At 37.3% G+C, this 25,742-nt stretch overlaps 3 protein-coding genes across 5 annotated transcripts; all 3 read right to left on the bottom strand.

The window, feature by feature from the left end:
• Positions 1–468: 468 nt before the first annotated feature.
• Positions 469–8,559, bottom strand: LOC106337756 (beta-glucosidase 27-like). Its single transcript, XM_013776882.1, has 12 exons — positions 8,364–8,559; positions 8,231–8,277; positions 7,974–8,134; positions 7,721–7,852; positions 7,523–7,600; positions 7,353–7,440; positions 7,009–7,264; positions 6,801–6,916; positions 1,449–1,666; positions 1,159–1,296; positions 954–1,062; positions 469–848 (listed from the first exon to the last, which is right to left on the bottom strand). Exons 2-12 carry the CDS (start codon positions 8,236–8,238, stop codon positions 533–535), a joined length of 1,620 nt encoding a protein of 539 aa, XP_013632336.1. The 5' UTR covers positions 8,239–8,277; positions 8,364–8,559; the 3' UTR covers positions 469–532.
• Positions 8,560–13,626: 5,067 nt separating this feature from the next.
• On the bottom strand, positions 13,627–15,358 carry LOC106338518. The gene is made up of 2 exons (XM_013777475.1): positions 13,754–15,358; positions 13,627–13,677 (listed from the first exon to the last, which is right to left on the bottom strand). Exons 1-2 carry the CDS (start codon positions 15,356–15,358, stop codon positions 13,627–13,629), a joined length of 1,656 nt encoding a protein of 551 aa, XP_013632929.1.
• A 7,113-nt stretch (positions 15,359–22,471) lies between these two features.
• LOC106342710 lies at positions 22,472–25,644 on the bottom strand. Of its 3 annotated transcripts, XM_013781720.1 has the most exons (4): positions 25,245–25,644; positions 24,590–25,037; positions 24,014–24,482; positions 22,472–23,497 (listed from the first exon to the last, which is right to left on the bottom strand). In XM_013781720.1, exons 2-4 carry the CDS (start codon positions 25,003–25,005, stop codon positions 22,583–22,585), a joined length of 1,800 nt encoding a protein of 599 aa, XP_013637174.1. In that variant the 5' UTR covers positions 25,006–25,037; positions 25,245–25,644; the 3' UTR covers positions 22,472–22,582. The 3 variants fall into 3 exon arrangements, with proteins under 3 accessions (XP_013637174.1, XP_013637175.1, XP_013637176.1); XM_013781721.1 differs by lacking the exon at positions 25,245–25,644 and having other exon boundaries at positions 24,590–25,217; XM_013781722.1 differs by lacking the exon at positions 25,245–25,644 and having other exon boundaries at positions 24,583–24,928.
• Between the last annotated feature and the right edge of the window lie 98 nt (positions 25,645–25,742).

Consider the following 25,742-nt stretch of genomic DNA (forward strand, 5'->3'; position numbering starts at 1 on the left):
CCCCACTATACTACAACATTTGCAATAGGCAGAAAAACCTATTACCACATGTCAGAGATTTGAGATAGATTGTAAGGACATGATTGCAATGATAACGGACCCATAAGCTTGACCAAACTTCTCAACTGAGCTAGAGGTCATTCAAATTCTCCATGTGTGTTTTCCGGACTTCAAGATCAGCTACTTCCCAAGGGCGCAAAATGAAATTGCTGGTTTGCTAGTTAGGAATATCCGTTCTTTTCATAGATCTTTTTGTTTTATTGTTTGTTATATTCCGGTTTGATTACCCAGACCACCTCAAGTTTAACTAATAGAATAGCCGTTTGTTGAAAAAAAAAAAGGAATGTTGAAGATATTTGTGTCGTTTACCATGTGGTAATGCACTATTGTTTAAACGTTTGTACTATTTTAATTGATTTGAATCCAAGAACGATATTAAACAAAAAAAATGAACCCTTAGCCCTCTTTGTTGAACAACTACTTTGCTTTGCTTTAAAGCTTTTTACACAACAAATATAAAAATTGTATAAATCTAGAAAAATAATTCGAGGGCCTTAGAAGATTCAGACATCTTAGGAATAAAACACGAGGCCGAACCAGTTGCCAATAAGAATCTCTTCTTCTTTGTTGCAACGTTAAGCAAGTACTCTTCTTCCTCAAAATCTCCCCTCTCTTCTTCTCTCTTCAAGAACTCTTTGAACCACATGGCAGACATTTTAGGAAAACGTTTTAGTCCATTTTTGTAATCGACGTAGAAGAGACCATATCGGACTCCATAACCGGCGTTCCATTCACAGTTGTCTAGTAACGACCATGCAAAGTATCCTTCCACTTCAACCCCATCCTCCCTAAACAACGAAACATTTATCATCAGTGAAAGGCTTAGTATAGGTTCCACAGTTTCTTGTGTCTTAAGAAACTAAATGAAATTTTCATTTAGTGAATACACTTACTGGATGGCTTGTTGGATGCTTTGGAGATGTTTCTTGTGGTACTCTGTCCTTTGGAGATCCATCAAGTTAGAAAGCTTTGGTTTTTTCTCGTAATCTATATCACAGTGTCCTGAAGAGTTTTAACCAAAAAGTAGAAAAGTTAGTAAACCATACCAGGAATCTATTTAGTAAAATGATCTTGGAAGTGCTTAGTAAAAAGTATTACCGTTTTCAGTGATCATGAATTTAGGGCTTTCGTATTTATCCTTAGCATAGTTTAGAAACTTTCGAAGCCCTTGTGGGTAGAGAAAGTCCCATTCTGAACCACCTCGTACTCCCAATGTCTGTCCTGCTTTGTTTTGTTCTGTTCCAATATAAAAAAAAAAGCTCGTGAGACAACAAAATCGGTAATCAAAATCCCGACGAATAATCACCCCTAAGAAGCTTGTGAGCCAAGAAACGAATAGAAAGCCCTAATATGATACGAGTAAGTATTTATTTTAAAACTCCACTTACTTCTCCATTCGATGCGTGCGTCTGATCTCCAGTTGGGAGTGTTATGGTCCACTTCAGGAATACTTTTAACGTAGAAAGCACTGTAATAATTCACTCCAACGAAGTCAAAAGAACCTCTTAGCTTCTTGGATTGGGCTGCGGTAAACGAGGGTAATCTTTTCCCGATCGATTTCTTCATCACTTCAGGGTAATCTCCGTACACCGTTGGATCCATGTGCCTATTAAATCCAAAAAATACTATTAGAATATTAACCAAAAAACTGTATGGTGTATATATATATATATATATTATTAAAATGTCTAGAGGTTATGGACCGAAAGAATGTGCATTCTATAGAGATAAGGACATAACTTGTAGATAAAGATAACTATGTATTGTAGTTATCTAATCCCCTAAGGGTTAGGAGATCCTTCTTGTATATATACACTATGACATACACCAATATACACAACAAATTACATTCTATTTTATGGTATCAGAGCTAAGGCACGATCCTTGACTTTTTTCTCTGCTTCCGCTTACATATTTCTTTTCTACTACATCAAATCGTGTTGATCGTACTTCATGTCGTCAACAACGAGTTCGTATATTTCTACTTCTTCTACTACGGAGAGCTCTGCTTCTAACTCTCCTTACAACCTTCATTCCTCTGATAATCCTGGTGCCCTAATTACACCAGTACTTCTCCGAGGAGATAACTACTCCAAGTGGGCAGTAGAGCTGTGGAACTCTCTACAGGCTAAACAAAAGATCGGATTTCTCGATGGCTCAGTACTTAAACCTACCACCAATCCCGATCTTGCCCGCTGGACCTCTACTAATTCTATGATAGTGGGCTGGATTCGAACGTCTATCGATCCTCAAATTCGTTCAACAGTGACTCATGTTGCAGATGCTTCGAAACTGTGGGAATCTCTAAAACAACGTTTCTCAGTCAAGAATGCCGTACGGAAGCATCTTCTTCAAGACGAAATCACTAATTGTAAACAGAATGGCCAGTCTGTTCTGGAGTATTATGGCCGTCTTTCCAAGTTATGGGAAGAAATTCAAAACTTCAAACCCGTTGTGTCTTGTACATGCACTGCTTCTGCTGAACTTGAGAAGGAGCGAGAGGACGCTAAAATTCACAAGTTTCTTTTTGGTCTCGATGAAGTGAGGTTCAATACCATTCGATCTCAAATCATTGACGAGGACCCTCTTCCAGAATTAAACACCGTTTATTCAAGAGTCATTCGAGCTGAGCAGCACATCAACAACATGCGCACTGCAGATACAAAACAGGATGCAGTTGGCTTCTCAATCAAATCAGATATCACTGCCTCAGCTGTTGCGACTCGAAGTCGTGATCCTGCTCGATCTTGTACTCACTGTAAACGTACAGGACATGAAGCCTCCGAATGGTTTCTTCTACATGGCTACCCGGAATGGTTTCTCGAACAACAACAACGCAATTCTTCACGCAACTTCTCTGGAAACAGAGGACGTGGAGGACGTTCATCCAGCTCCAGTGGACATGGACGTGGACGTTTGAATGCTGCCTCCACTTCTGTTAGTGCTCCATCATCTACCTCTACAACCGTTCAAATTTCAGCTCTCATCACCTTGCTTCAGTCACAACAATCTCAACTCTCAACTGATCACTTGTCTGGTAAAACTGATCTTTCTGATGTTATTATCGAAACTGGTGCCTCTCACCATATGACAGGCGACTTGTCTCTCTTACAAGATGCAGTAGATATTATACCGTCTGTGGTTACTTTCCCAGACGGCACTGCTTCGCGCGCTACAAAAATTGGCCGCATATCTCTTACTAAAGATTACATACTTGTTAATGTGCTTTATGTACCAAACTTCAATTGCACATTGATCTCAGTATCAAGACTACTCAAGCAAACCGGTTGTATTGCTATATTTACTGACACTCTTTGTGTTTTACAGGACCGTTTTACGAGGACCCTGATTGGAGCCGGTGAAGAAAGAGATGGGGTGTACTACTTCAAGGGTGTCAAAGTTGCTTGTTCACATCAGACTTCTGCGAAAACTATTTCTCCTACAGTCCTCTGGCATCGACGTCTTGGTCACCCTTCCTACAAAGTGCTTTCTACATTACCTGTGTTTTCTGATTTAAAAGTCGATTTTAAGGATTCTCACTCATGTGATATTTGTTTTCGTGCCAAGCAAACACGTTCAGTCTTTCATGATAGTTTTAATAAAGCTTTGGAACCTTTTTCATTAATTCATTGTGACGTTTGGGGTCCGTATAGAACTCTATCATCATGTGGCGCTGCTTACTTTCTTACCATTGTTGATGACTACTCTAGAGCTGTGTGGACATACCTTATGTTGGAAAAGTCACAGGTTAAGGACTTGATCAAGAACTTCTGTGTTATGAGTGAAAAACAGTTCGGGAAACAAGTAAAAACCATTCGAACAGATAATGGCTCTGAGTTCATGGTCTTGTCTTCATATTTTCGTCAAAATGGTATCCAACACCAAACCTCCTGCGTCGACACACCTCAACAGAACGCTCGTGTTGAACGCAAGCATAGGAACATCCTCAACATCGCACGATCACTTCTGTTTCAAGCCAAACTACCAGTTACTTTTTGGGGCGAGAGCATACTCACAGCGGCTCATCTCATTAACCGGACACCGTCTGTTGTTCTACATGGAAGTACTCCGTATGAACTGTTACACGGTTCAAAACCTTCATACGACTCTTTACGCACCTTTGGATGCCTCTGCTACGCTCACAGACGACCTCGCAACAGAGACAAGTTCAGTGATCGCAGCCGAAAGTGTCTTTTTGTGGGCTATACCTACGGAAAGAAAGCCTGGAAACTTTATGATATCGACAGTAATGAATTCTTGGCCAGCCGCGATGTTGTTTTTCTTGAAGAACAGTTTCCAGGAGTTACAGATACAACATATGTTACACCACCAATCTATCAACCAGATGCTACAATCGTTGACTGGTTACTTCCTACTACACCAGCATGCTCCGGTGATACTACTCTACCAGTGGTTTCTACCACTACACCAGTGGCTTCTGATCCTGCACCAGTGGTCCCTTCTCCATTACTACCTATTACACAAACTACAGACGTTGCTCTTCCACCAGTGGCACATGATACTACTAATGCGTCTGATTCTCCATCACCTGGATCTTCCTCTACTCAACCTAGTTCTCTGGTTGAGCAGTCTACGCCTGCTACTACTATTTCAGACACTCCTCCATCACCTGGTCTTCTTGAGTTACTAGGTCGTGGTCATCGTAGCCACAAGCCGTCTGTTCTTCTCAAAGACTACGTGGTTAATGCCTCTACAGTTAGTACACCCCCCATCACTTCTCTTTCATCGACTCCTACTCAAGGTCCTCCTGTCTCGGTCTCAGGTATTACTCCCTATCCCATCGACTCTTACTTGTCTCAAGCTCGTTTCTCAGTTGCACATACAGCTTTTTTGGCTGCACTAACGTCAACTAACGATCCTAAGTCTTTCAAAGAAGCTTCTCTTGATGATATTTGGAATGACTCCATGACTGATGAGTACACAACGCTTGACGCAATTCACACGTGGGACATTACCTCATTACCAAAAGGCAAAAAGGCGATAGCCTGCCAATGGATCTATAAACCGAAGTTTGACGCCAACGGCAAGGAAACTCGCAAAACGTCTCGTTTGGTAGCTTGTGGGAATCATAAAAGAAAAGGCCGTGATTATACGGATACATTCGCTCCAGTAGCCAAACCCACTACCGTGCGTCTGCTCCTTGAGATTGCTGCTACTAAAAGATGGGAAATTCATCAGATGGATGTTCATAATGCGTTTTTGCATGGTGATTTAAAAGAGGAAGTTTATATGAAGTTGCCACCTGGTTTCGAAGATCTTGATCCTACAAAGGTTTGTCGTCTCCGCAAGTCCTTTTATGGGCTCAAACAATCTCCTAGATGTTGGTTTGAAAAACTCAGCACGGCGTTGAAGTCTTATGGTTTCAAACAGAGCAGAGCCGACTACTCTCACTTCTCCCTTATCAAATACAAGATCTCTCTACACATTCTTATCTATGTGGATGATTTCATCATAGCTGGCAATGACATCTCCACAATACAAAGGTTCAAGAATTATCTACACAAGTGTTTCCACATGAAAGATTTGGGAAAACTCAAGTATTTTCTAGGTATCGAAGTGGCTCGCAATGACGATGGTATCTTCATTTCCCAACGGAAATATGCTCTTGACCTTGTTACCGAGGCTGGACTCCTTGGGTCTAAGCCCTCTCTGGTTCCCATTGAACTCAATCACAAGCTTCTTCTTTCGAAATCTCCTCTACTTACTGATCCGGCGCCTTATCGCCGTCTTATCGGACGTCTTATATACCTTACGTTTACGCGACCCGATCTTTGTTATACAGTTCATGTTCTTTCGCAGTGTATGCAAAAACCGCGTCATGATCATTGGGATGCCGCTTTGCGTACAGTCCGGTATATTAAAGGTTCTCCGAGCCAGGGAATGCTACTACGGTCAGACTCTGATCTTCGTGTCACTGCTTATTGCGACTCCGATTGGAATACATGTCCTATCTCTCGACGGTCTGTCAGCGCATACATTGTTCAGCTCGGACAATCTCCCATTTCTTGGAAGACAAAGAAACAGAAGACGGTGTCTATGTCCTCTGCTGAAGCTGAATATCGCGCCATGGCATTCACCTTGAAGGAACTCAAATGGATCAAACAACTACTTGCAGCTTTTGGAATTCGCCATGATCAACCTATGCGTCTCTTTTGCGACAGCAAACCTGCCATATATATTGCCGCAGACCCTTTGTTTCATGAGCGCACCAAACATGTCGAATCTGATTGTCATTTTGTTCGTGATGCGGACGTGGAAAAGCTCATCGCAACTGAACATATCAAGACCAAGGAACAGCCAGCAGACTTACTTACAAAGGCACTACCATCAACTACATTTGCTTATCTTCTTTCCAAGTTGGAGATTCACAATCTTTCACCTCCAACTTGAGGGAAGGTATAGAGATAAGGACATAAATTGTAGATAAAGATAACTATGTATTGTAGTTATCTAATCCCCTAAGGGTTAGGAGATCCTTCTTGTATATATACACTATGACATACATCAATATACACAACAAATTACATTCTATTTTACATTCTCTAGAGAAAGACCTAACCATTTTGAATTAATTCAATTTAGGAGAGTATATCCGTTCCAACGGAAATTGAATCCATAACTCTTTAAGTCTTTAATTGGAAATTCAAGAGTTTTTATCTACTATGTCAAGAATGTGATTGTTTGTGCTATATAATTTAAAGAAAAAAAAATACACTCACCATCCAAACATGAATTCCATGGCTCTTTCACATGCTTCTTTGTCATCAGGGCAGTTTGAATCATAAGGCTCAAACCATACGGGACAATGCGCGATACCAATCTTGCCATCTTTACACTGAGATTCAAACAAAAACATATTGAATAAATATGTTTCCAAACGACTAAATGTGTTTGTAAAACTAAAAATTAAATATGTTGATTCCTTACTTTGGGATTGTTTCTGAAGACTTCAACGGCTTCTGCGTGAGCAAGAAGTAGATTGTGACTAACAGTATAAACCTCGAGGCCAGATTCTCCAGCTACAGCTGCTTCGTTCATGTACTTGGAGGCACGTCCGGGCGCTTTTCTTCCTGTGTCATACCCGCCAATGCTATAGACCCATGGCTCGTTTAGTGTAACCCACAATTTCACACGGTCCCCAAATTCTTCGAAACATAAGGCCGCAAAATCTTTGAAGTCATTACTGCAAAATTTTTTTTTTTTGTATGCATATTAGAGACATTGATTTGAAAAATATGTTTACAAAGTAATATGTATTTTTAATCACTTACACAGCTTCTTCGCTTAGAAATCCGTTGTATTCATCTTCAAGGGCTTGAGGAGTATCCCAATGGAATAAAGTAGCAAGAGGTGTGATTCCTGTTCATATATATATGTGATCATGTTAGAATATTTCAATCTGGACGACTAGGTTAATATATAACAGCGATTAATTAAATACCGTTAGCTAAGAGTTCATCGATGAGATTGTTGTAAAAATTGATTCCTTCTTGGTTCACGCCCTTGCTTTTCTTTCCAACTATTTTTTGGGAAAAAATAGCAAAAACACGGATTAATCTCTACTGTATTATTTGAAAACTCACTTCTTAAATGTTTAATCTAGAAAACTGTTGTGTATATATTTGAGTTAAGAACTTACGAGGCAGAATACGAGGCCACGAGATAGAGAATCTAAAAGCATCCATGTTAATATCCTTCATTCTCTGGATGTCTTCCTTGTAGTGGTCATAGAACTCGACCGCTTGGTCTGCGTTAGAGTAGCAATTTCTCTCTGCAAAAATATTAATTTTCTTGTATTAGCATGATGAATAGTGTATAAAGAAAAATTCATACATATATAAGGAACCTAAAATTATATAAAATGAAAAAGATGTTTTGTTATATACACAAACCTGGATATTTGCGAACAAATGTATCCCAAACACTTTCTCCACGAGGAGCTTCATTTATAGCTCCTTCATATTGGTAAGCCGATGAAGCTGTTCCAAAGAGGAAACCCTCGGAAAAATCAGAACGGCCGAACGAGTTTTTCTTCAAGTAAGTGTTCCTTTTTCTGTTAATATTATTTAACAAACAAATAAGAAAATGTTTGTCCAAGGATAAACTTATTTGCGTAGCCTTGTGGTTATATTAAAGTTCGATCACTCACAGCGTCATTGTTTATAAACGATTTCTAAGCTTTTTTGCCTTGTAAATCTGCATAAAAACATACATATATAAGATTATGAATTTGGCACACACAATTAACATAACTTTGATATACAAGAGGATATATAACATACCGACTGGAAGATCTTTTTTTAGTGTTTTTAATAGATTGGAGCTGGTTTTATTCGTCTAATATGAAAGAATGAAATGAATTATATGTTTTTGTTCTTGCCAAAGGAATAAATGAATGAATATTTTTTTTCTTAAAGAAAGAAAGTAGAGATTATACTTTTTTCAAAAAAAAAAAGAAAGTAGAGATTATTGAGTTGTGAGAGAAGTGATGGGATATGTGAAGTTATATATAGGCTAAGGGATTTACATTTTTATGCGAAGGAACGTAGAAAAATCATAGATTTTAGTCAAACTATTTGCCCCTACGCATTTTGACTGTTAATTTCTTTCTTTTTTGGTCAAATAATCTGCTGCAACGATTAGACAAAAAATAAAATATTAAATTTTTGGTCAGTTGCGGTCTTGCGCCATGCGATATTGAACCAACTAGATTACTCGTATCTTGACTGAGGAACGACGACAAAATTTTTGAGAAAGAAAACAAAAAGCATCGACGAAGAGAAACGACCAATAGTAAAAGGGCACGTATATGGTTCTTATCAATTCCAAAAGCCCTATGTTAGCCAGCGGTTTTTTTTTTTTTTTGATAAAAGTTTTTCTACAAATATATATGAACACTGACATAATATAATTAATTTTAATACAGTGCCGGGGAGATCCCTTTGCTAGAGTGGTCATGTGATTGATTTTAGTTTCGAACTTTTGACAAATCTAAATGACAAAACATTGTTTATCATATATCAGGGGTGGAGTTACCATTCCCTAATAGTATGTCACTTTAATAAACATATAATTTGATTCGTTTGATTTATTATTTTAACAAAGGTATCAAAAGTTGATGAATGAATTTTCCATCTAAATTTCATTTTTTATCGTTTGAAAAATTAAATTTATATGAACTAAAAATTAAAACATAAACACAGTTTTTTATTAGTTTTTATTCATTTATGACATATCAGTTTCTACGATAATATATGAATTTAGCCAAATAAACATGTTTGGTTGAATTTGTAGACTTTGATTCCAGACTGTTCACATCGAGTCAAGTAAACACTTCTTATTTCCAACTAAATTATGTAGAAAAATCTAAGAAGAAATCTAAGAATGATCGTTTTGAGTTTGTGGTTTGTCTTGATCCAAATTAACAAAATTTTAACTTCTAATTTTAATTCATCCTCTGTTTTCCCCTAATCATTTGAAACGTGATCAATCTCTTTTGGTTTAATACAAACGCGACTTGCTATAGATAAAACAAAGAGGTCTAGGTGTATCATTGTATCGTGCATGTGAACGTATTATATTTATATCTTACGCCCAAATCCCAGTTGTTAAAAATAATAATATAATTGAGATATTCTTATGAGGAGTGAAAAATGCTTGGTATCCAAGACTTGCGTTAAGAAATGGTAACCTAAATCTCTAGATAATTTTGTCAAAAAGCTTAACAAAGAGTTGGACTTTATACGGTAAAAATAATAATTTTGACTTATAAGTCAATATACTGACTTAGTAATTGAATAGGATAAATCTTATAACCATCTCTCTAAAATTCTAACGAGGACTTTTCATCACTTGTCATAATAATAATTCCCCATCGCTAACATTCTAATGTGGAAAATGAAAAGTATGCATGCACAGTTCCGTTTCAAAATTTTCGTTCCTTTTTCATCAATATATACTACTGTTAGTTTTTTTTTATATTAAAATTTCCATTTGAGGCGGAAATAACTTAGAGCATGATTATTGAGAAGTTTTTAAGGTAGAGTTCTTAGCGGAATATAAGAACCCGTCTCTTAACTTTTAATTAAAAAAACTAAGAACCGTCTTTTAAAACTCTTGTTAAAGAGCTAATTTTTAATTTTTTTAGTTAAAAGTTAAAAAATAGATTCTTATATTCCGCTAAAAATTTTTACACAAGAACACTCCACTGATCATGTTCTTATAGCATTAATCTAAACAACAAGAAAAAAATACTAGGCATAGGCTTATACAACTGTTAGAGCACCGGTTCAACTTTTATACAAGTCTACCTTAAATAACAATTAAATAATAAACCGTAGGAAAGAAAGAAGAATAATTACCAGAAACGTTTTTGAAGAAGAGCCTATCACACAAAGAGAAAGAGACTATTACTAGCGTGTCTTTCATTCATTGCTCTTTTTTTTGTTATTATTAATTTTAATTATATAACTAAAATAATAGTATAATAATGTTACGAAACTGTTTTTTAGAACTTGTACACTAATGATGTTCTTAGTTTCTCTTACGACAATCCATTTACCATGCTGGCGCAGCGTACGAATGAGTGAACGGTCGATCTAAGAATTTAGGGTTCTTCGAGACCTGTTCTTGGATCGATCAAGAGTTTCTTTCGATGGCTTCTTGAGACCAACTTCCTGTTTGATGAATTGAATCAAATCGAACAAGGGATAAAAGCAAAGCTCTTCTTATAAAAATCAAAACGTCCCTAAAACAAAGAGATCAAAAGTGCTTATATAGCCCTTCCTTTAGACAAACCCTAAAAGGAAAAGGTTAACATAAACTTATTCTTAAAAGGAAAACGAAAATAAAAGGAAAGCTATGAAAAACCGAAACATAACATAATGTTTGAATGTCTTCAAGTTGGCGCCAAAGATGTAGATGATGCTGCATCAGGTCTCCCTGGGTGAGAAGGATTCGACCCCGAATCTGGATCATTGGCGCTGGAAACAAAACGAGTAAGATACTTGACGTTAAAGACATCAGAAGTGTTTATATCATCGGGCAGGCGAAGGCGATATGCATTATCATTAATGCGTTCTAACACTTCAAGAGGGCCAATCTTTTTGGCTTTGAGCTTATTGTAAGCATGAGCCGGCATGCGGTCGCGAGTGAGATAAGCCCAAACAAAGTCCCCGACGTCAAACACTAAACGCCGACGGTGAGTATCAGCGGCTTGCTTGTACTTAGAAGAAGAAGACGCGAGATTGGTGATTGCCTGAGCATGGATATCAACAAGAGCGTCCACAAACGTGGTAGCATCACCATGGAGTCTCGTGCGATCTGGAAGAGTAGAAAGCCCCAACGGTCCACGGGGAATAATACCATAAACAACCTTGAAAGGACAAAAACCCAAGCTACGGTTTAAAGCGTGATTATGCGCAAACTCGGCCTGAGGTAACTTGGAATCCCACGTACGGATTGCATCACCCACCAGACAACGTAACAAGTTCCCCAACGATCTGTTGACGACCTCTGTTTGACCATCCGTCTGAGGATGATAAGCTGAACTCATATCAAGAGAGGTTCCAAGTTGTTTCCACAAAGAACGCCAAAAATGCCCAAGAAACCTTGAATCTCGATCAGAAACAATGGATATTGGTAACCCATGGAGACAATATATCTCCCGGAAGAACAAAGTGGCTACTTGTAAAGCATCGGTAGTCTTCTTGCACGGCAAGAAATGCACCATTTTCGAAAATCGATCAACGACCACAAAAATAGAATCAAACCCACGCTGAGTACGCGGAAGGCCGAGGACGAAATCCATGCTAATGTCTGTCCATGGCTGAGTAGGAATAGGCAATGGCATGTATAGACCAGCATTGCTTGCTTGTCCTTTAGACGTTTGGCAAACCGTACATCGCTCCACGAAGCGCTCCACATCCCGTCGCATGTGTGGCCAAAAGTATGATGTCGAGACCAAGTGCAGTGTTCTATCTCGCCCGATGTGACCCTCACGGTGAAGTTCAGTGATAAGTTGAAGACGCAAGCTTGACTCGGGAATGCATAGGCGCGTGCCTAGAAAAAGAAAACCCTCATGTAATGTATACTCTGAAGACGAACCGTTTGTTGCCGCAAGAAAGATAGGGCCAAAGAACGGGTCTGTAGGGTATAAGTCTGCAAACGTGCTGAAGCCGGTGACTGATGTATGGAGAATGGCTAGGACGGAATGTCTGCGACTCAATGCATCTGCCACACGATTTGCTGTTCCAGAAGTATGTTTGATGACAAATGTGAATTGTTGAAGATAAGCAATCCACGAGGCATGACGGGCAGAGACCTTTCCTTGAGTGCTCAAGTGCTTTAAAGCATCATGGTCCGTATAAAGGACAAAGTCTTTATGAAACAAATAATGTCTCCAATGCTTAATGGCTTGAACAATAGCATAAAACTCTACATCGTAAGTGCTGTACCGTGATCGTGCTCCAGCGAGTTTCTTGCTAAAGAAGGCAATGGGGCGTCCTTTTTGACTCAAGACTGCACCTATCCCGGCTTTGGACGCGTCACAATGTAGCTCGAAGAGCAATGTGAAGTCCGGCAAGGCGAGAACAGGAGCTGAACAGAGTTTTTCTTTAATTATCTCGAACGCTGAGGCTGCTTCTGTAGTCCAAGTGAGGCGACCATCACGCATTGTGTCCGTTATAGGGGCCATGAGGCTGCTAAACTGTGACACGAAACGACGGTAGAACGATGCCAAACCATGAAAACTACGTACGTCCGTAACCGTCTGTGGTATAGGCCAGGACTTGATGGCTGAAATCTTACCAGGGTCGACAGCAAGACCTTTGTCTGAAACAATGTAACCAAGGAACTGTACTTCTGAAGCGCCGAACTCACACTTTTTTAAAGTTGCAAAGAATTTATCACGGCGTAAAACAAGAAGAACGGCAGCGAGGTGTTGAATGTGGTCTGATACTGATGAACTGAATATGAGGATATCATCAAAGTAGACTACCACGAACTTGCCTATAAACGGGCGTAACGCCTGATTCATTACTCGCATAAACGTGCTAGGCGCGTTAGAAAGACCGAATGGCATAACAAGCCACTCAAATAGTCCTTCACGAGTCTTGAAGGCTGTTTTCCACTCATCTCCTGGATTAATACGGATTTGATGATAGCCGCTCTTAAGATCCAATTTAGAAAATATGGTAGCTATACCGATTTGATCCAACAAGCCGTCTAGACGCGGAATCGGAAATCTATAACGAATGGTTATCTTGTTGATTGCTCGACTATCTACACACATACGCCAGGAGCCATCTTTTTTTGGAATCAAAAGTGCTGGTACTGCACAAGGGCTCAAGCTTTCACGCAAAAATCCCTTAGAAACGAGTTCCTCTACTTGGCGTCGAAGTTCTTCGTACTCTGTGGGGCTCATACGATAATGTGAGCGGTTTGGTAAAGCTGCATCAGGCATAAAGTCAATGCGATGTTGTATGTCTCGAAGAGGAGGCAAACCGTCTGGTAAGTCTTCGGGAAACACGTCAGAGAATTCTTGGATCAATTGTTTATAAGCTTGCGGAACCTCAATGAATCGATCGGTCCGTGAAACTTTAGTCAAAAGAATGAGAACCATTCCTTCTTTGCGCATGGTGTCCTCGAAGGGTCTGTGCTGAAGGAGTAAGACGGTACTAGACGGCGGCTTCTGTGGAGCCGGAGGTGGCTGTAACATCGGAGGGGACGGTTTCAAAACGAGTTTATGGTTATCGAAGGTGAAGCTGTAAGTGTTGAGGAAGCCGTCGTGAGTAATTCTTCTATCAAACTCCCAAGGTCTGCCAAGGAGTAAGTGTGCGGCATCCATAGGGACGACGTCACAGTAAACCTGATCCTTGTATATATTACCTACTAAAAAAGTGACCAATGCTCTGCGAGTGACAAAGAGATCGTGAGTCTGTTGTAGCCAGGCGAGTTTATAGGGCGTGGGATGTGGTTCGTCTTTAATATCGAGCTTGGATACTACCTCCGCTGCTATAACGTTCTCACAGCTACCAGAATCTATTACAAACGAACAAACACGCCCATTGATTGTGCACCGTGACTGGAAGAGTCTATTTCGTTGTGGGTATTGGTCGTCGGCTTTAGGGGCAAGACACGATCGTCGGACGACAAGGAGATGTCCTGTATCGGGGTATACTGCTTCAACGTCGTCGGGTTCGTCGTCAAAAATTGGTTCTTGATCGTCGTTTATTTCTTCCAAGAGCAGCCCACGACGCTGACGTGTTGGACATGCTGATTGACGATGGCCAAGTTCTCCACACGTGAAACACCGTAGCCCTCCAGGTCGTGCCTGTTGTGCCGCGTTTGCTGGGACAAATGCTGTCTCTGCTTTATTGACGGTGGCATCAGGTGGGGTTAAGGTTACTGGTGTTGTTGTAGGACGGTTCTGTCTGGTGGAACCCCAAGGTTGGGAACCCATACGCGATTGGTTCTCTATTGTTATAGTTTGTTGATGTGCTTCGGAAAGGGACTGTGGCTGAAAAAGATTCAAGGTGAATTGAATCTGCTGACGTAGTCCTCCTATAAATCGCATGACAAGTTGCTTTTCGGAATCTCGTACTTCCACACGGTTGATCATCTTAAAGAACTCTGTTGCATATTCATCCACAGTTCGACTCACTTGTCGAAGGCTCTGCAGTTTCTGGAACATTAGTTGATCGTAGTTGTAAGGTAAAATTTTTTTTTGCATCTCTTTTTTGAGTTTAGCCCAAGTAGAGATCTTTGATTTCCCTAAACGACTGCGAGTTGTTTTGGTTTGAGACCACCAGGCAGCTGCACGATCGTGAAACCGTATTGCGATAAAGGGGACGCAACGATCCAATGGTATTTCTTTGAACTCAAGAATCTCTTCTACGGTGACAAACCAATCCATTAATTCTTCTGGTATGGATGAACCCTTGAATTCTGGAATCTCAATTTTGAAACTAGATTTCCACGAGTTGTTGGTTGTGTCATCATCGGAGTCGGAGTCGTTTTTGTTGTTGCGGTTTTGTTGAGTTCGTTGGAGAGGAGCGAACAGATTTTCATCGTCGTCATCTTCCTCCTCTGAGTCGACCTGGTTATGCGGTCGTGTGTCGCGTCTGTTGCGAAGGGCTGGGGCGGTATTCTGCGTATTTAACGCCGCTACCGCAGCAACAAGTGCTGTGACTTGAGCCTGAAGCGCATTAACTGATTGTTGAGTAGCTGGGATATCATCGTCTTCAACGTATTGCTGAGTACGAGTTTTTCGGACCATCGTAGTGGTTGAGAAAGTTTCGGATCGTAGCAAAGCTCTGATACCAACCTTGCGCAGCGTACGAATGGGTGAACGGTCGATCTAAGAATTTAGGGTTCTTCGAGACCTGTTCTTGGATCGATCAAGAGTTTCTTTCGATGGCTTCTTGAGACCAACTTCCTGTTTGATGAATTGAATCAAATCGAACAAGGGATAAAAGCAAAGCTCTTCTTATAAAAATCAAAACGTCCCTAAAACAAAGAGATCAAAAGTGCTTATATAGCCCTTCCTTTAGACAAACCCTAAAAGGAAAAGGTTAACATAAACGCATTCTTAAAAGGAAAACGAAAATAAAAGGAAAGCTATGAAAAACCGAAACATAACATGATGTTTGAATGTCTTCAAGTTGGCGCCAAAGATGTAGATGATGCTGCATCACATGCTAACGTGGACAACAATACTATCGAGACTATATATATATATATATAAATAAATAGTTGACAGGAAAATAGACTATACGAATATAAAAGAAAAAGCAAATAACTCAGTTGTTGTTCTCGTGATCTCATTGCTTAAAGCATGCATATGCATGTAGGTAGAGTTAACGGTCGTATAAAAAACATTATATTCATTCAAAAAAACGTACTATTATATTGTATTTAACTGTGTTTATATATTATTAAAAAAAATTAACAAATAACTCGTGTGATTGTTGTTCTCATTGGAATGCGTGCAGGGTAGGTAAACTTAAATAGATAACCTGAAAACAAAAGGTTGCTCGGAGCATATTCACGTCAAGTTCTTTATTCCAAAATAGGCCGCTGGCTAGGCCTGAGACTTTTATCTGAGATCCGGATTCAATTCGAAATTTGATCCGGATCCGATTCGAAAATCCGGATATCCGGAAGGGCCGAATCCGGATATCCGGATAATAAAATGTTGGATCCGTCAAAGCTGGATCCGGATCCGGATATCTTGATTTTTTAGTTCGGATATCCGGATCCGTAAGTTTTATTAATAACTATTTCAAAAATAGTAATATCTATATATAAAAACTAACTTTATTTAATATATTTTCATTTTTATAATAGTATATGTAAATTTTATGTAAATTTTGTAATATTATACATATAAATAATTAAAAACATTATATATTTTTTATTTTAAAATTATTTTTAATATTTTATATATATTATTATTATTATTTTATTTATTTTAAGGATCCAAATCCGGATCCGGATATCCGCCGGATATTATAATTTTTAGAAGGATATCCGACACCCGGATATCCGACACCCGAATATCTGACACCTGGATATCCGAAAACCCCGGATCCGGATAAGGATAATAAAATTATAGATCCGCCGGATAAGGATCCGGATCCGGATATCTTAAAATTGCCCGGATATTCAAACCGTCCCAGGCCTACTGCTGGCTATACTAAATTTGAGAGAAGTTACAACAAAGTTATTCTTTTCGCGAAAAGTATCATATAATATCATATGGAATGTATTTACCGTGCCATAGTTTAAGAATGATATGGTGTTATACGATATTTTTTTGTGGATAAATATCTCGATGACCCAAATTTGAAAAAAAACTAAGTATGACTATAATTTACCAGACCAGTTTGCCATGGATTTTGGAAAGTGTGTATATGACCTCGAGGAAGAAGAAGATTGGTTATTGGCGTGGAATGATATGCTCAATAAGCATAAGCTGGTCCGTGAAATACACGACTTAAATTCTTTGCAGCATTTAGGTAAATATGCCAGACATATAACCTATGTTTTGTTTCTGGAAACACTTTCCCCATTGCATTCGCCATTGCTGCAGATTGGTCTGAAAGAATCGTTTTCGGTTGTTTACCAGACATTGCTCCAAGAAAAGTCTCAAAAAACCACTTAAAAGACTCGGTGGTTTCATCATATAAGAGAGCAGCTCCAAACACAACAGTTTGCTTATGATGATTTACCCCGACAAATGGAGCAAACGGTCTATCGTAATCATTGGTCTTATAAGTTGTGTCAAAACAAATGACATCTCCAAAGAGATTGTAATCGCTTATAGACCGATCATCCGCCCAGATGATATTAGTGATCATATCGTCCTCATCAAGTTGCGTTGAATAAAAAAATGAGGAATTATCTTCTTTCTTTTTCTGAAAGTATTCTAAAACTGCTCCAACATCTCCTTTTACCATTGCTGAAATTCCTGACATCTCGGCATCATCAGCATGTTATTTTTGAGAGACAGTGACTGCTCGATTTCCTTTCAACAAATGCTTCATAGGTGTTCTCACTAACTCATGGGTATGATTCTGGTCGAAAGACACAATCTTATAACTTGCGCTACTCTGAAGGTAGCAAGCCATATGAGCTTTACAACCACACCTTGTGATTGGTCGGGTATAAGATCTATTGACCTTAGGCTCCTTCCTAATCCCCTCTTTTGAGCATACATAAAGAATCCTTGCTACCTTTTCATTTTTTTTTTTTTGGTCCTCCTTTTTTTTGGTCCTCCTCTGTTTTCTTACGTTGAAACCATGATTGCCTGCATACTTACTATAAACCATATGTGCAGTATCTTCAAAACTAAACTCCATTCCAATACAAAATTCATCTTTCTTCTCATTCTCATTGTTTGCTTCTAAAGCATCAATATCTTCAATTTCAAGTAGATCTTCTTTGTTGCCTAGTTCATATTCTTCCCCAAATTCACTGAGCGAAGCGTCGTCTTCCTCGGCAAAAAGCTCAACCGACTTTTGACTTATCAAACTGAAATCATCCGAGACTTGTAAACTAGATCCACATTGACCACCAAGAATAGTTTCTTGCCCACTTAAATGATTATTCTCCATTACGATCTGTATTAACCATTTTAATATTATTATATTTATATTATAGAGCATACATAACCTAAATATTTTCTATATTTACTATGTTTTCTTGAGTCAACCTCATCTTTCAATTAAAGAACATATCTAACCCAGATAATCAATATCTAGTAAAACACAGAACATCAAAACAATATAAAATTCTATAGTCAAACCACGATAAATACTAGAAAAAGGAAAGGTAGAATATGCAAGCCACAGAGAAGGTTTATGGTGCATAAAACTAAATAGTGCATAAAACTAAATAGTGCTTATTGAATAATAAATCAGATAGCAAAGATTCTCTTTGGTTCACGTGTAAAGGACTCACCACTGATTCCACACAAGAAGATGAAAAGAAGAATAAGAAGATGGCCTCCCAGAACAGAAACTGATCGTAACCACGTACTGGAAGTTGAGGAAATGGTCCTTAAAGAGTTGGTTATGCTAAACTTTCAAGTAAACATTACACCAAAAAATAAAACTTGCAAGTAAACAAAAAGACGTTGATCTCACCTTAGCAGTGGAGAATTCTAGACCCAATGTGAAGCACATAAACACCACTCCAAATTATGTTTCAACCTACATACCAAAAAGAAATCATAATATGTGAAATCGAAAACATCTTTGCAGAATTCATTAGTTATTGGGTGATTAAACAGTATCTAAGAACTCTAAAACTTACTATACAGATGAATCATAAGAAACAACGTCGTCAGGAGAAGCTCGACAGAAGAATAGGGTTACGACGGCGTTAACAACTTTTTCTATTTTTGCTTTTTGCTTTTTTTGGCGATAACTACTAATTATTTTTTCCATTTTTTTTTCAGAAACTGAATATGATGTGGTGAATTATAATTGGATAGTGAATCTATGGGGTGAACCCAAGAAAAACATAAACTTCAAAGATTGCTAATCATTGCTAGTTTAGGTTTATCGATTTTCATTTAATATAATTAACGAGTCCACATCAAGTAAGATTAAGGTTATATGTGATTGATTAGGTCATATTCAAATTTTCGCTTAGTGTCACGTATCATTTCACCGTTTCTCTTTTGGTGATTCTCTTTTTTTTTGGTGATTAGATTTATTAACATTTCGTACATTTTATATGAATATAAGTTCATTTATTTAAATTATATTTTAGCCAAAAAGTTAATTTATTTTCATATCGGTGCATTATGGATCGCATGCATTTATAAATCGCACATGTTGGTGAATGAAGCCGACATAAAATGGATTAAGCAATAATTAGTGTGTTGAATAGTAAATTAGAAATAGTCAAGAAAAGTGGTGCGAGCCTGCGAGGTCCGTGGAACAACTTTGAACACAGCCAACCATCGCCAAACTTTCTTTCATAGAAATCGCATAATTAGGTTTGCATATTTCGCAAGGATGTCCAATGAAATGGGATATTTTTTATAAAAATGGCACAACCTATTTTTTTCTTCTCTTTTTGAAATTTACATAGTAATAAAAATCATTTAGCGGTTATAATATATACATAAATATTTGGCATGGAACCTTTTCTTGGACCGTCTTAGTAGTGGAATTCTTGCTTGGCACTTCGGAATTTTCTTCGTCTCTCACTAATTTCGTGTTTGGTGGTAAGCGTATATTCGACCTTTTGTTATGTTTTGTAGATAGATTATATTTGGCGTTGATAAATAACTTAATTATCTAATAAAGAATCTAAAAGTCCAAACTCTACAAATCGTGGTAACTAATAGAAATGATGCAAACACGCGGATGCAAAGAAAATTAATCAATTGCTTCAACCAATTTATCTCTAAAGTAGGATCAAACTTGCGCACAGGGTGAATTTTAATGAAAATTATTTAAGAAATCATATGGAAAAATAAAATTTATATTCTTGATCGAATTAATATTTTTGGTCTTAAACAATTTTTAATTTTTTTTTGTTAATTACATAATTTGTTGTTTACTGATGAATTGATCTCATTTTTAAAAATACTTTAGGTAAAAAAATCACTTATCGCATAAGAACCTAACGTTTAGGCCGAAAAATCTCATGCATACTATTTGGTTACAATGAAACTATGTCAGCTCAGTTTTATATCATGATTTAGCAATTTAAAAGTTAATTATGGTTATAAGAATTTTACGTTCACGTGTCAATCCTATCTATCTTCAATATATACTGTTCTCATTTTTGTGTCGTTTTTTTTTCATTTTGGTTATTGTTCGATATAAATATTGAATTTTGAGTTTATTCTCATTTTGTTATTTTGTTTTGGCCTGAGATTTAGAAAACGTTTAACATTTAAAATTATAAAAGAGATACATACTTAGGTTAAGATCTGCTCATTGTGAAGAATAAATATTTTATATTTTATATATGTTCTTCTGCATATTATGAAATAATAAAATAATAATTATATATTAAATAACAAAGAAATCAGCTACTATTATGTAATACATTGGCGTGCGTATATAAATCAAACGACCGCTCTTGTTTATTCGAAATCATTTTAGCTTTATTAATCAAAACAATCAATCTTATTTATCGTATATGATATATAGTTAAATTTAAATGATATTAACATAGATATATAGTATATTTTAATATGGATATTTATTAAAAGAGGTTTCTACTCATATGATTTTATGATTATTTGCATATTTGTGTAACAAAATTTTACACCAACGATTTTTTTTAATGTGGTATGTTTAGTGGTTTCAATAATTTATAATCATTTAAAAAATATAAGTATGTATTTTCATATGATATATAGTTTAATTTAATTAAACGATATGAAATATTTTTATATGTATATATATATATATATATTAACATAAATACCTATTAAAATAAAATTATTTATTCATATGATTTTATAATCATTATAGCTTATTATAGAAAAAAAATTAAGCCTTGATCACAAAAGTTTATGTGAGACTTTTAACAGTTTTAGTACTTTATTCTCGTTTTGAAAAATTCAAAATACAACATATACAAAAAAATCTAAATTTTTATTATATGATTAATGCAACTGTGTAATTTATTTTAATAATAAATAATTAAACAAAAATGATAGAAAATATACATGTTGTTAGCAAATCTTTATTATTTAAAATCATTAATTGCTATATATATTTTAATCACATTAGGTAATTCCGTATGTTTTATTTAAGAAAAGAATATATAATAATTTCAATTTGATAAATGAATAGTCCATAGTAGACATACTATATAATATAACATTCCCTAACAATTTAATTTTGGACTAACAAAATTTTCAAGCCGCCATGTAAGCAAAATTAGCATTCTAAGTACGTGATAACTCAGCATAACAATTTTTTAATTAGTACAAACTACTAGTTATAATTTTTTAAATGTTTCTATATTAATATAAATATAGAGGGGATTCATAACAAACAAAGGTCATGGACCTGAGTAGATCGAGCGGGCCCAACATTGTTCTACAAAGATGAACATGTTCCGTGAAGAACACTATTAAGAAAACAATGTCTTTACTATAACGCTACCTCAAGAAGAGCAATATACAATTTGATGATTGTTACTTTTTCTAAAATTTGTCGTATCATCATAGATTAAGACTTTTCTAATAAAACGTAATTCAAAAACACTGGTTTTGTTATTGATTTTTTGGATACTTAATTTAAATCATGGAAATGAATACATAAAATAAAAAACAAAGAGAAGACTCTCCATTTGTTGAAGTAAATCATAAACTAAACATAAATTATAAATCTCAAACATTGTATCTCTAAGAGAATTAAAACTCCAATCCAGAGAACTATTATAGTATAAGACTATAAGTAAAAAAAAAAAATCTAATCCCAACATATTTTCAAATGCTACATGAAAATGGGAGTCTTTTTGGTGAGAGAACTCATATATAAGCTCTTTGATACTAGGGAATAAGAATAAGTATGAAGCATCTATTTGTATATCCTTGATGTAACCAATAATCTACAAAGCTAAGATAAGATCCAAGGCCAGAGCATTTGCACTTGATTGTAAACTTTCTTAAGATGAGCTCAGGCCTATAACTGATTAAGTAGCATATTGGAAAAAGGGCTAACACAATGATAACTCTTTCAACGTTTTGGGCCTCAAGTCTCCCGTCAAAGACAGTTTAGTTAGTGTCAGGTTTTGTGAATATTTATCAAATAAACAAAGGCAAGGAAAAATTGTGTACACCAAGACTACAACCATAAATCTTCTAACAAGTACAACATAGGTTAAACAAAAACTGGTAATTTATGAGAAATAAAAACCTAACAAGATTTATGAATCACTCCTAAACACTAATGCTAAGAGGGTTGATGAATACTCTGGCATATCAAATGTACAATACCTAACCACAACGAATTAATAGGTTTCATCTTTTGTTTCTTTTCTTTGGTTGTTGATTGTCTTTTCCTGATTCCCTACCTCGTTTTCTCGTAGCTGTAGCAGTCTCTTCCTCTGCTTCTTTTTTCAATTGTTTTCGTTTCGATGATCTCTTATTTTCAGTACTCTCTACCTCAACCTTCTTTTTACCCGTGCCGTCACTCCTCAGTTCCCTTGGTTTTGCTTTACTGTTATCTTTCTTAACGTTTCCATCACTCTTCTTCTGATCTTTACTTGTTGTTTCTTTTCCTTTATGTGGTGAGTTATTTTTGATTCTCTTCAAGAACTCAGCCACACTCTTCTTCTTCTTCTTCTCTGACGCCATCTTCTTCTCAGTCTTAGGAGTCTCTTCCTTTTCATCATCATCATTCGATGAATCTGCTTTTGAATCTGTTTGTTTCTTGTTACTGTTTTTGTCTCTTCCCATTTTGGTATCCTTGGCAACAACTTCCATACCTTTGCTTGTTCTCCTCGAGCTTCTTGTAGCTATAGCAGTAGTAGTCACATCCTTCTCTTCTGAAACTTGAATCTCATCTTTTTGTTTAAAGCTTGAAGAAGAAGGTAACGCCTTTTTCGAAGCAAAGCTCTTCTTCTTACAGCCAACAAGAGGAGGAGCAGAAGTTTTCTGTTTAGAAACCAAAGAACCACCCTCAGATTTGATGACACGGTGACTCGATATTCCAGTAGTTTTCTTCATCTCGTTAGAGACGAGGGTTCTTAGCTCTTGTGCAGCCACATATTCTGAGTAAGACGTAGGAAAGAAAACAATGGCGTTTGTGAAGAGAAGCTTGAGGTCTCTGTAAAAAGAAAGACTTGAAGAAACATAGGATCCTTTCTCCATCTTCTTCTCTATTGTTTTAATGTCCAAATGCTGCCTTATCACTCTCTTGTAGTCCTTCGTCTCCTGCAACATAGAGAGTGAGATACGAACAAAACGTTATTGGGCTTCTTTGTGTAAATTATGAGTCTACGGGCCAAACTAAAGCCCAAAATTATCGGCTTAGAGGAAGACTTGGAAGTGAATAAGTTGACTATATCCTAAAACACACGACCAAGCGATACTTCTTCAACGGGATGCTGCCATGTGTCTAATAGAGAGACATTTTAATTTAGAATGAAATCATCTTACATATTCTAGTAAGAAAATTGTATTCTATTAACAGAATGCAATTTACTGAGAGAATCTTGAGGATAATTGATGTCTCAGTCTTAAGGGGATAAATAATTAAATGTTACTTTTGCCGTAAAAAAGTTAAATATTATTATTATTTAAAAAAAAAACTATTTTTAAGTTTTAAAGCATGGAGGTTGGGAAAAAAAAAAGAGATGGCATGGAGACATTTGATAGCGTAACGTAAGAAAATAAGGTGAAAATCTCTACGTAATTAAGAAAATCAAGGAAAATAAGGTAAGTGCTTACCTGGCTCCGAAGCCGCGATGCGAACACGGATCCACGCGGATGAGATCGAATCAGCTTAATGATTTCTATCAACGGCTGCGATTGATTCCCGTCCGGTTTAATATTATCCTCGCCGCTCATGTACTCATGTCCTTTCCTCTTCCGATTAACTGTGGACGTTCCCGACTCCCCCAACTCGACGGACTGACTCATTCCGGATCTTCTACTAATCGTTCCTTCTTCCTCCTCCGTCGCCGCCATATGATCGGGATCTGGATTTTTCGAATTATCCCCGCTTAATCGCTCGTGATCAGCGATTTTACCGACGGAGGCTGTCGAGTTAGACGTTTCTCGGTTTAGCCTCGTCGGCTCTGTTTCGTCGTTGATCGATCTAACTGCCTTAGAGCCGTCTTCCACCAGATCTGGTCTATCGTCTCCATCATGTCCGTCGTTCTCCTCCTCTAGTTTCTTAACTTTTAACTGAAGCCACCTAATCAAAAACAAACAAAAACTATTCAAAAATTAAATTTTTAATTAAAAAAAAAAAAAAAACTTAGATCCAGCGGCGGAGATATAGAGATTCTCCGTACTCCGTACAGTATCGACTCGTCGCATCGCTGAACATCTCGCCGGAGCTCCGCCACACGTAGACTCCGTAACTGCTCGAGCCAAGGGATTTCACCGTCTGTATCCTCCTCATCCTCCGCCACAGCTTCGTTATTTCCTCGTCCGTCGTCGTCGACGGAATCTTGGAACCGACGCTTCAGATCTTGATACTTGAGCCTGCAACTCGTACCGGAGGCGTCGAGAGAGCTCCGGGACCCAACCTCCTTGGCGACGGAGTCCCAATCTTTAGAACCATGGCGTTTAACGGCGCATGTTAACAGAAGCTCCTCCCACGTTCCCCATACTTGACTGATCTGATATTGATTACCGTTACCGTTACCGTCTCCGTTACGCTTGTTATCAGAATCACTGCAACTGTGAATATTGGTAGTATAGTCGTCGTTCATGCCTTTCGATGTTACTGCGTCGCCTTCCCTCACTAGCGTAACAAATACCAACACGGTCGCAGTTTTTAGGGATATTTTTGTTTTTTATAAGAAAATAATATATCTAGCTTTGTTTTAGATTTTGAAACACTTTATATATAAAATCTTTTGAAAATGATGATTAATTTTTTAGGTTTTCTTATTAGCTATTTTATCCTCTTCATATGAAATGACATAGACCTACGTACAAGATTTTTTACCTTTGCTTTACCCAGTCTGTATATATATAACGAGACGGGTCGGGTCACCTAACTCGATGGTTGTCTCGCTTCGTGTGCAACCGTTTACGGAGGGGAGAGAGGAGGAAGGTATATATTGACTGGAGTACCCCTCAAGGGTTATTGCAAATGGAATGTTCGTTTTCATCCATGTGTGGCTTGGGCTTGGACATTATCTTCAGAGAGAGATGGGCTTGAAACTATGTATTGGGCCTTCAGTGACCAATCCCGGTACGGTTCTTTTCACCAACTGGTTCAGTTTAGTTATGCAAAGACAGGAACGATCGGACCGGGTTGGTCAGCTATTGATATTAAAGAATTTTATAAGATAGGACCATAAATTTGAAACAAAACTATATAGTATACGGTACATGTAACATGACTTTGAAACACGAAGGATTGTGTGATACAGAGTTATAGACAGGGCTTGATGGGTTTAATTTGATTGCATGATCTATATAATATTTTAACTAAAATCCA

This window comes from Brassica oleracea, chromosome C4, assembly GCF_000695525.1.
Source record: "Brassica oleracea var. oleracea cultivar TO1000 chromosome C4, BOL, whole genome shotgun sequence".
NCBI classification, from domain to species: domain Eukaryota; kingdom Viridiplantae; phylum Streptophyta; class Magnoliopsida; order Brassicales; family Brassicaceae; genus Brassica; species Brassica oleracea.

Coding starts and splice junctions, on each gene's coding strand:
- LOC106337756 (XM_013776882.1), bottom strand. Junction 1,667..6,800: donor ATGGAATTCATGTTTGGATG/GTGAGTGTATTT, acceptor TGGATTTAATAG/GCACATGGATCCAACGGTGT. Junction 1,297..1,448: donor CGCACGCATCGAATGGAGAA/GTAAGTGGAGTT, acceptor ATATTGGAACAG/AACAAAACAAAGCAGGACAG.
- LOC106338518 (XM_013777475.1), bottom strand. CDS start 15,358: ATGGTCCGAAAAACTCGTACTCAGCAATACGTTGAAGACGATGATATC. Junction 13,678..13,753: donor AGAAGCCGCCGTCTAGTACC/GTCTTACTCCTT, acceptor TTTTGACTAAAG/TTTCACGGACCGATCGATTC.
- LOC106342710 (XM_013781720.1), bottom strand. CDS start 25,005: ATGAACGACGACTATACTACCAATATTCACAGTTGCAGTGATTCTGAT. Junction 24,483..24,589: donor CGATGCGACGAGTCGATACT/GTACGGAGTACG, acceptor GTTTTTGATTAG/GTGGCTTCAGTTAAAAGTTA. Junction 23,498..24,013: donor CATCGCGGCTTCGGAGCCAG/GTAAGCACTTAC, acceptor TCTATGTTGCAG/GAGACGAAGGACTACAAGAG.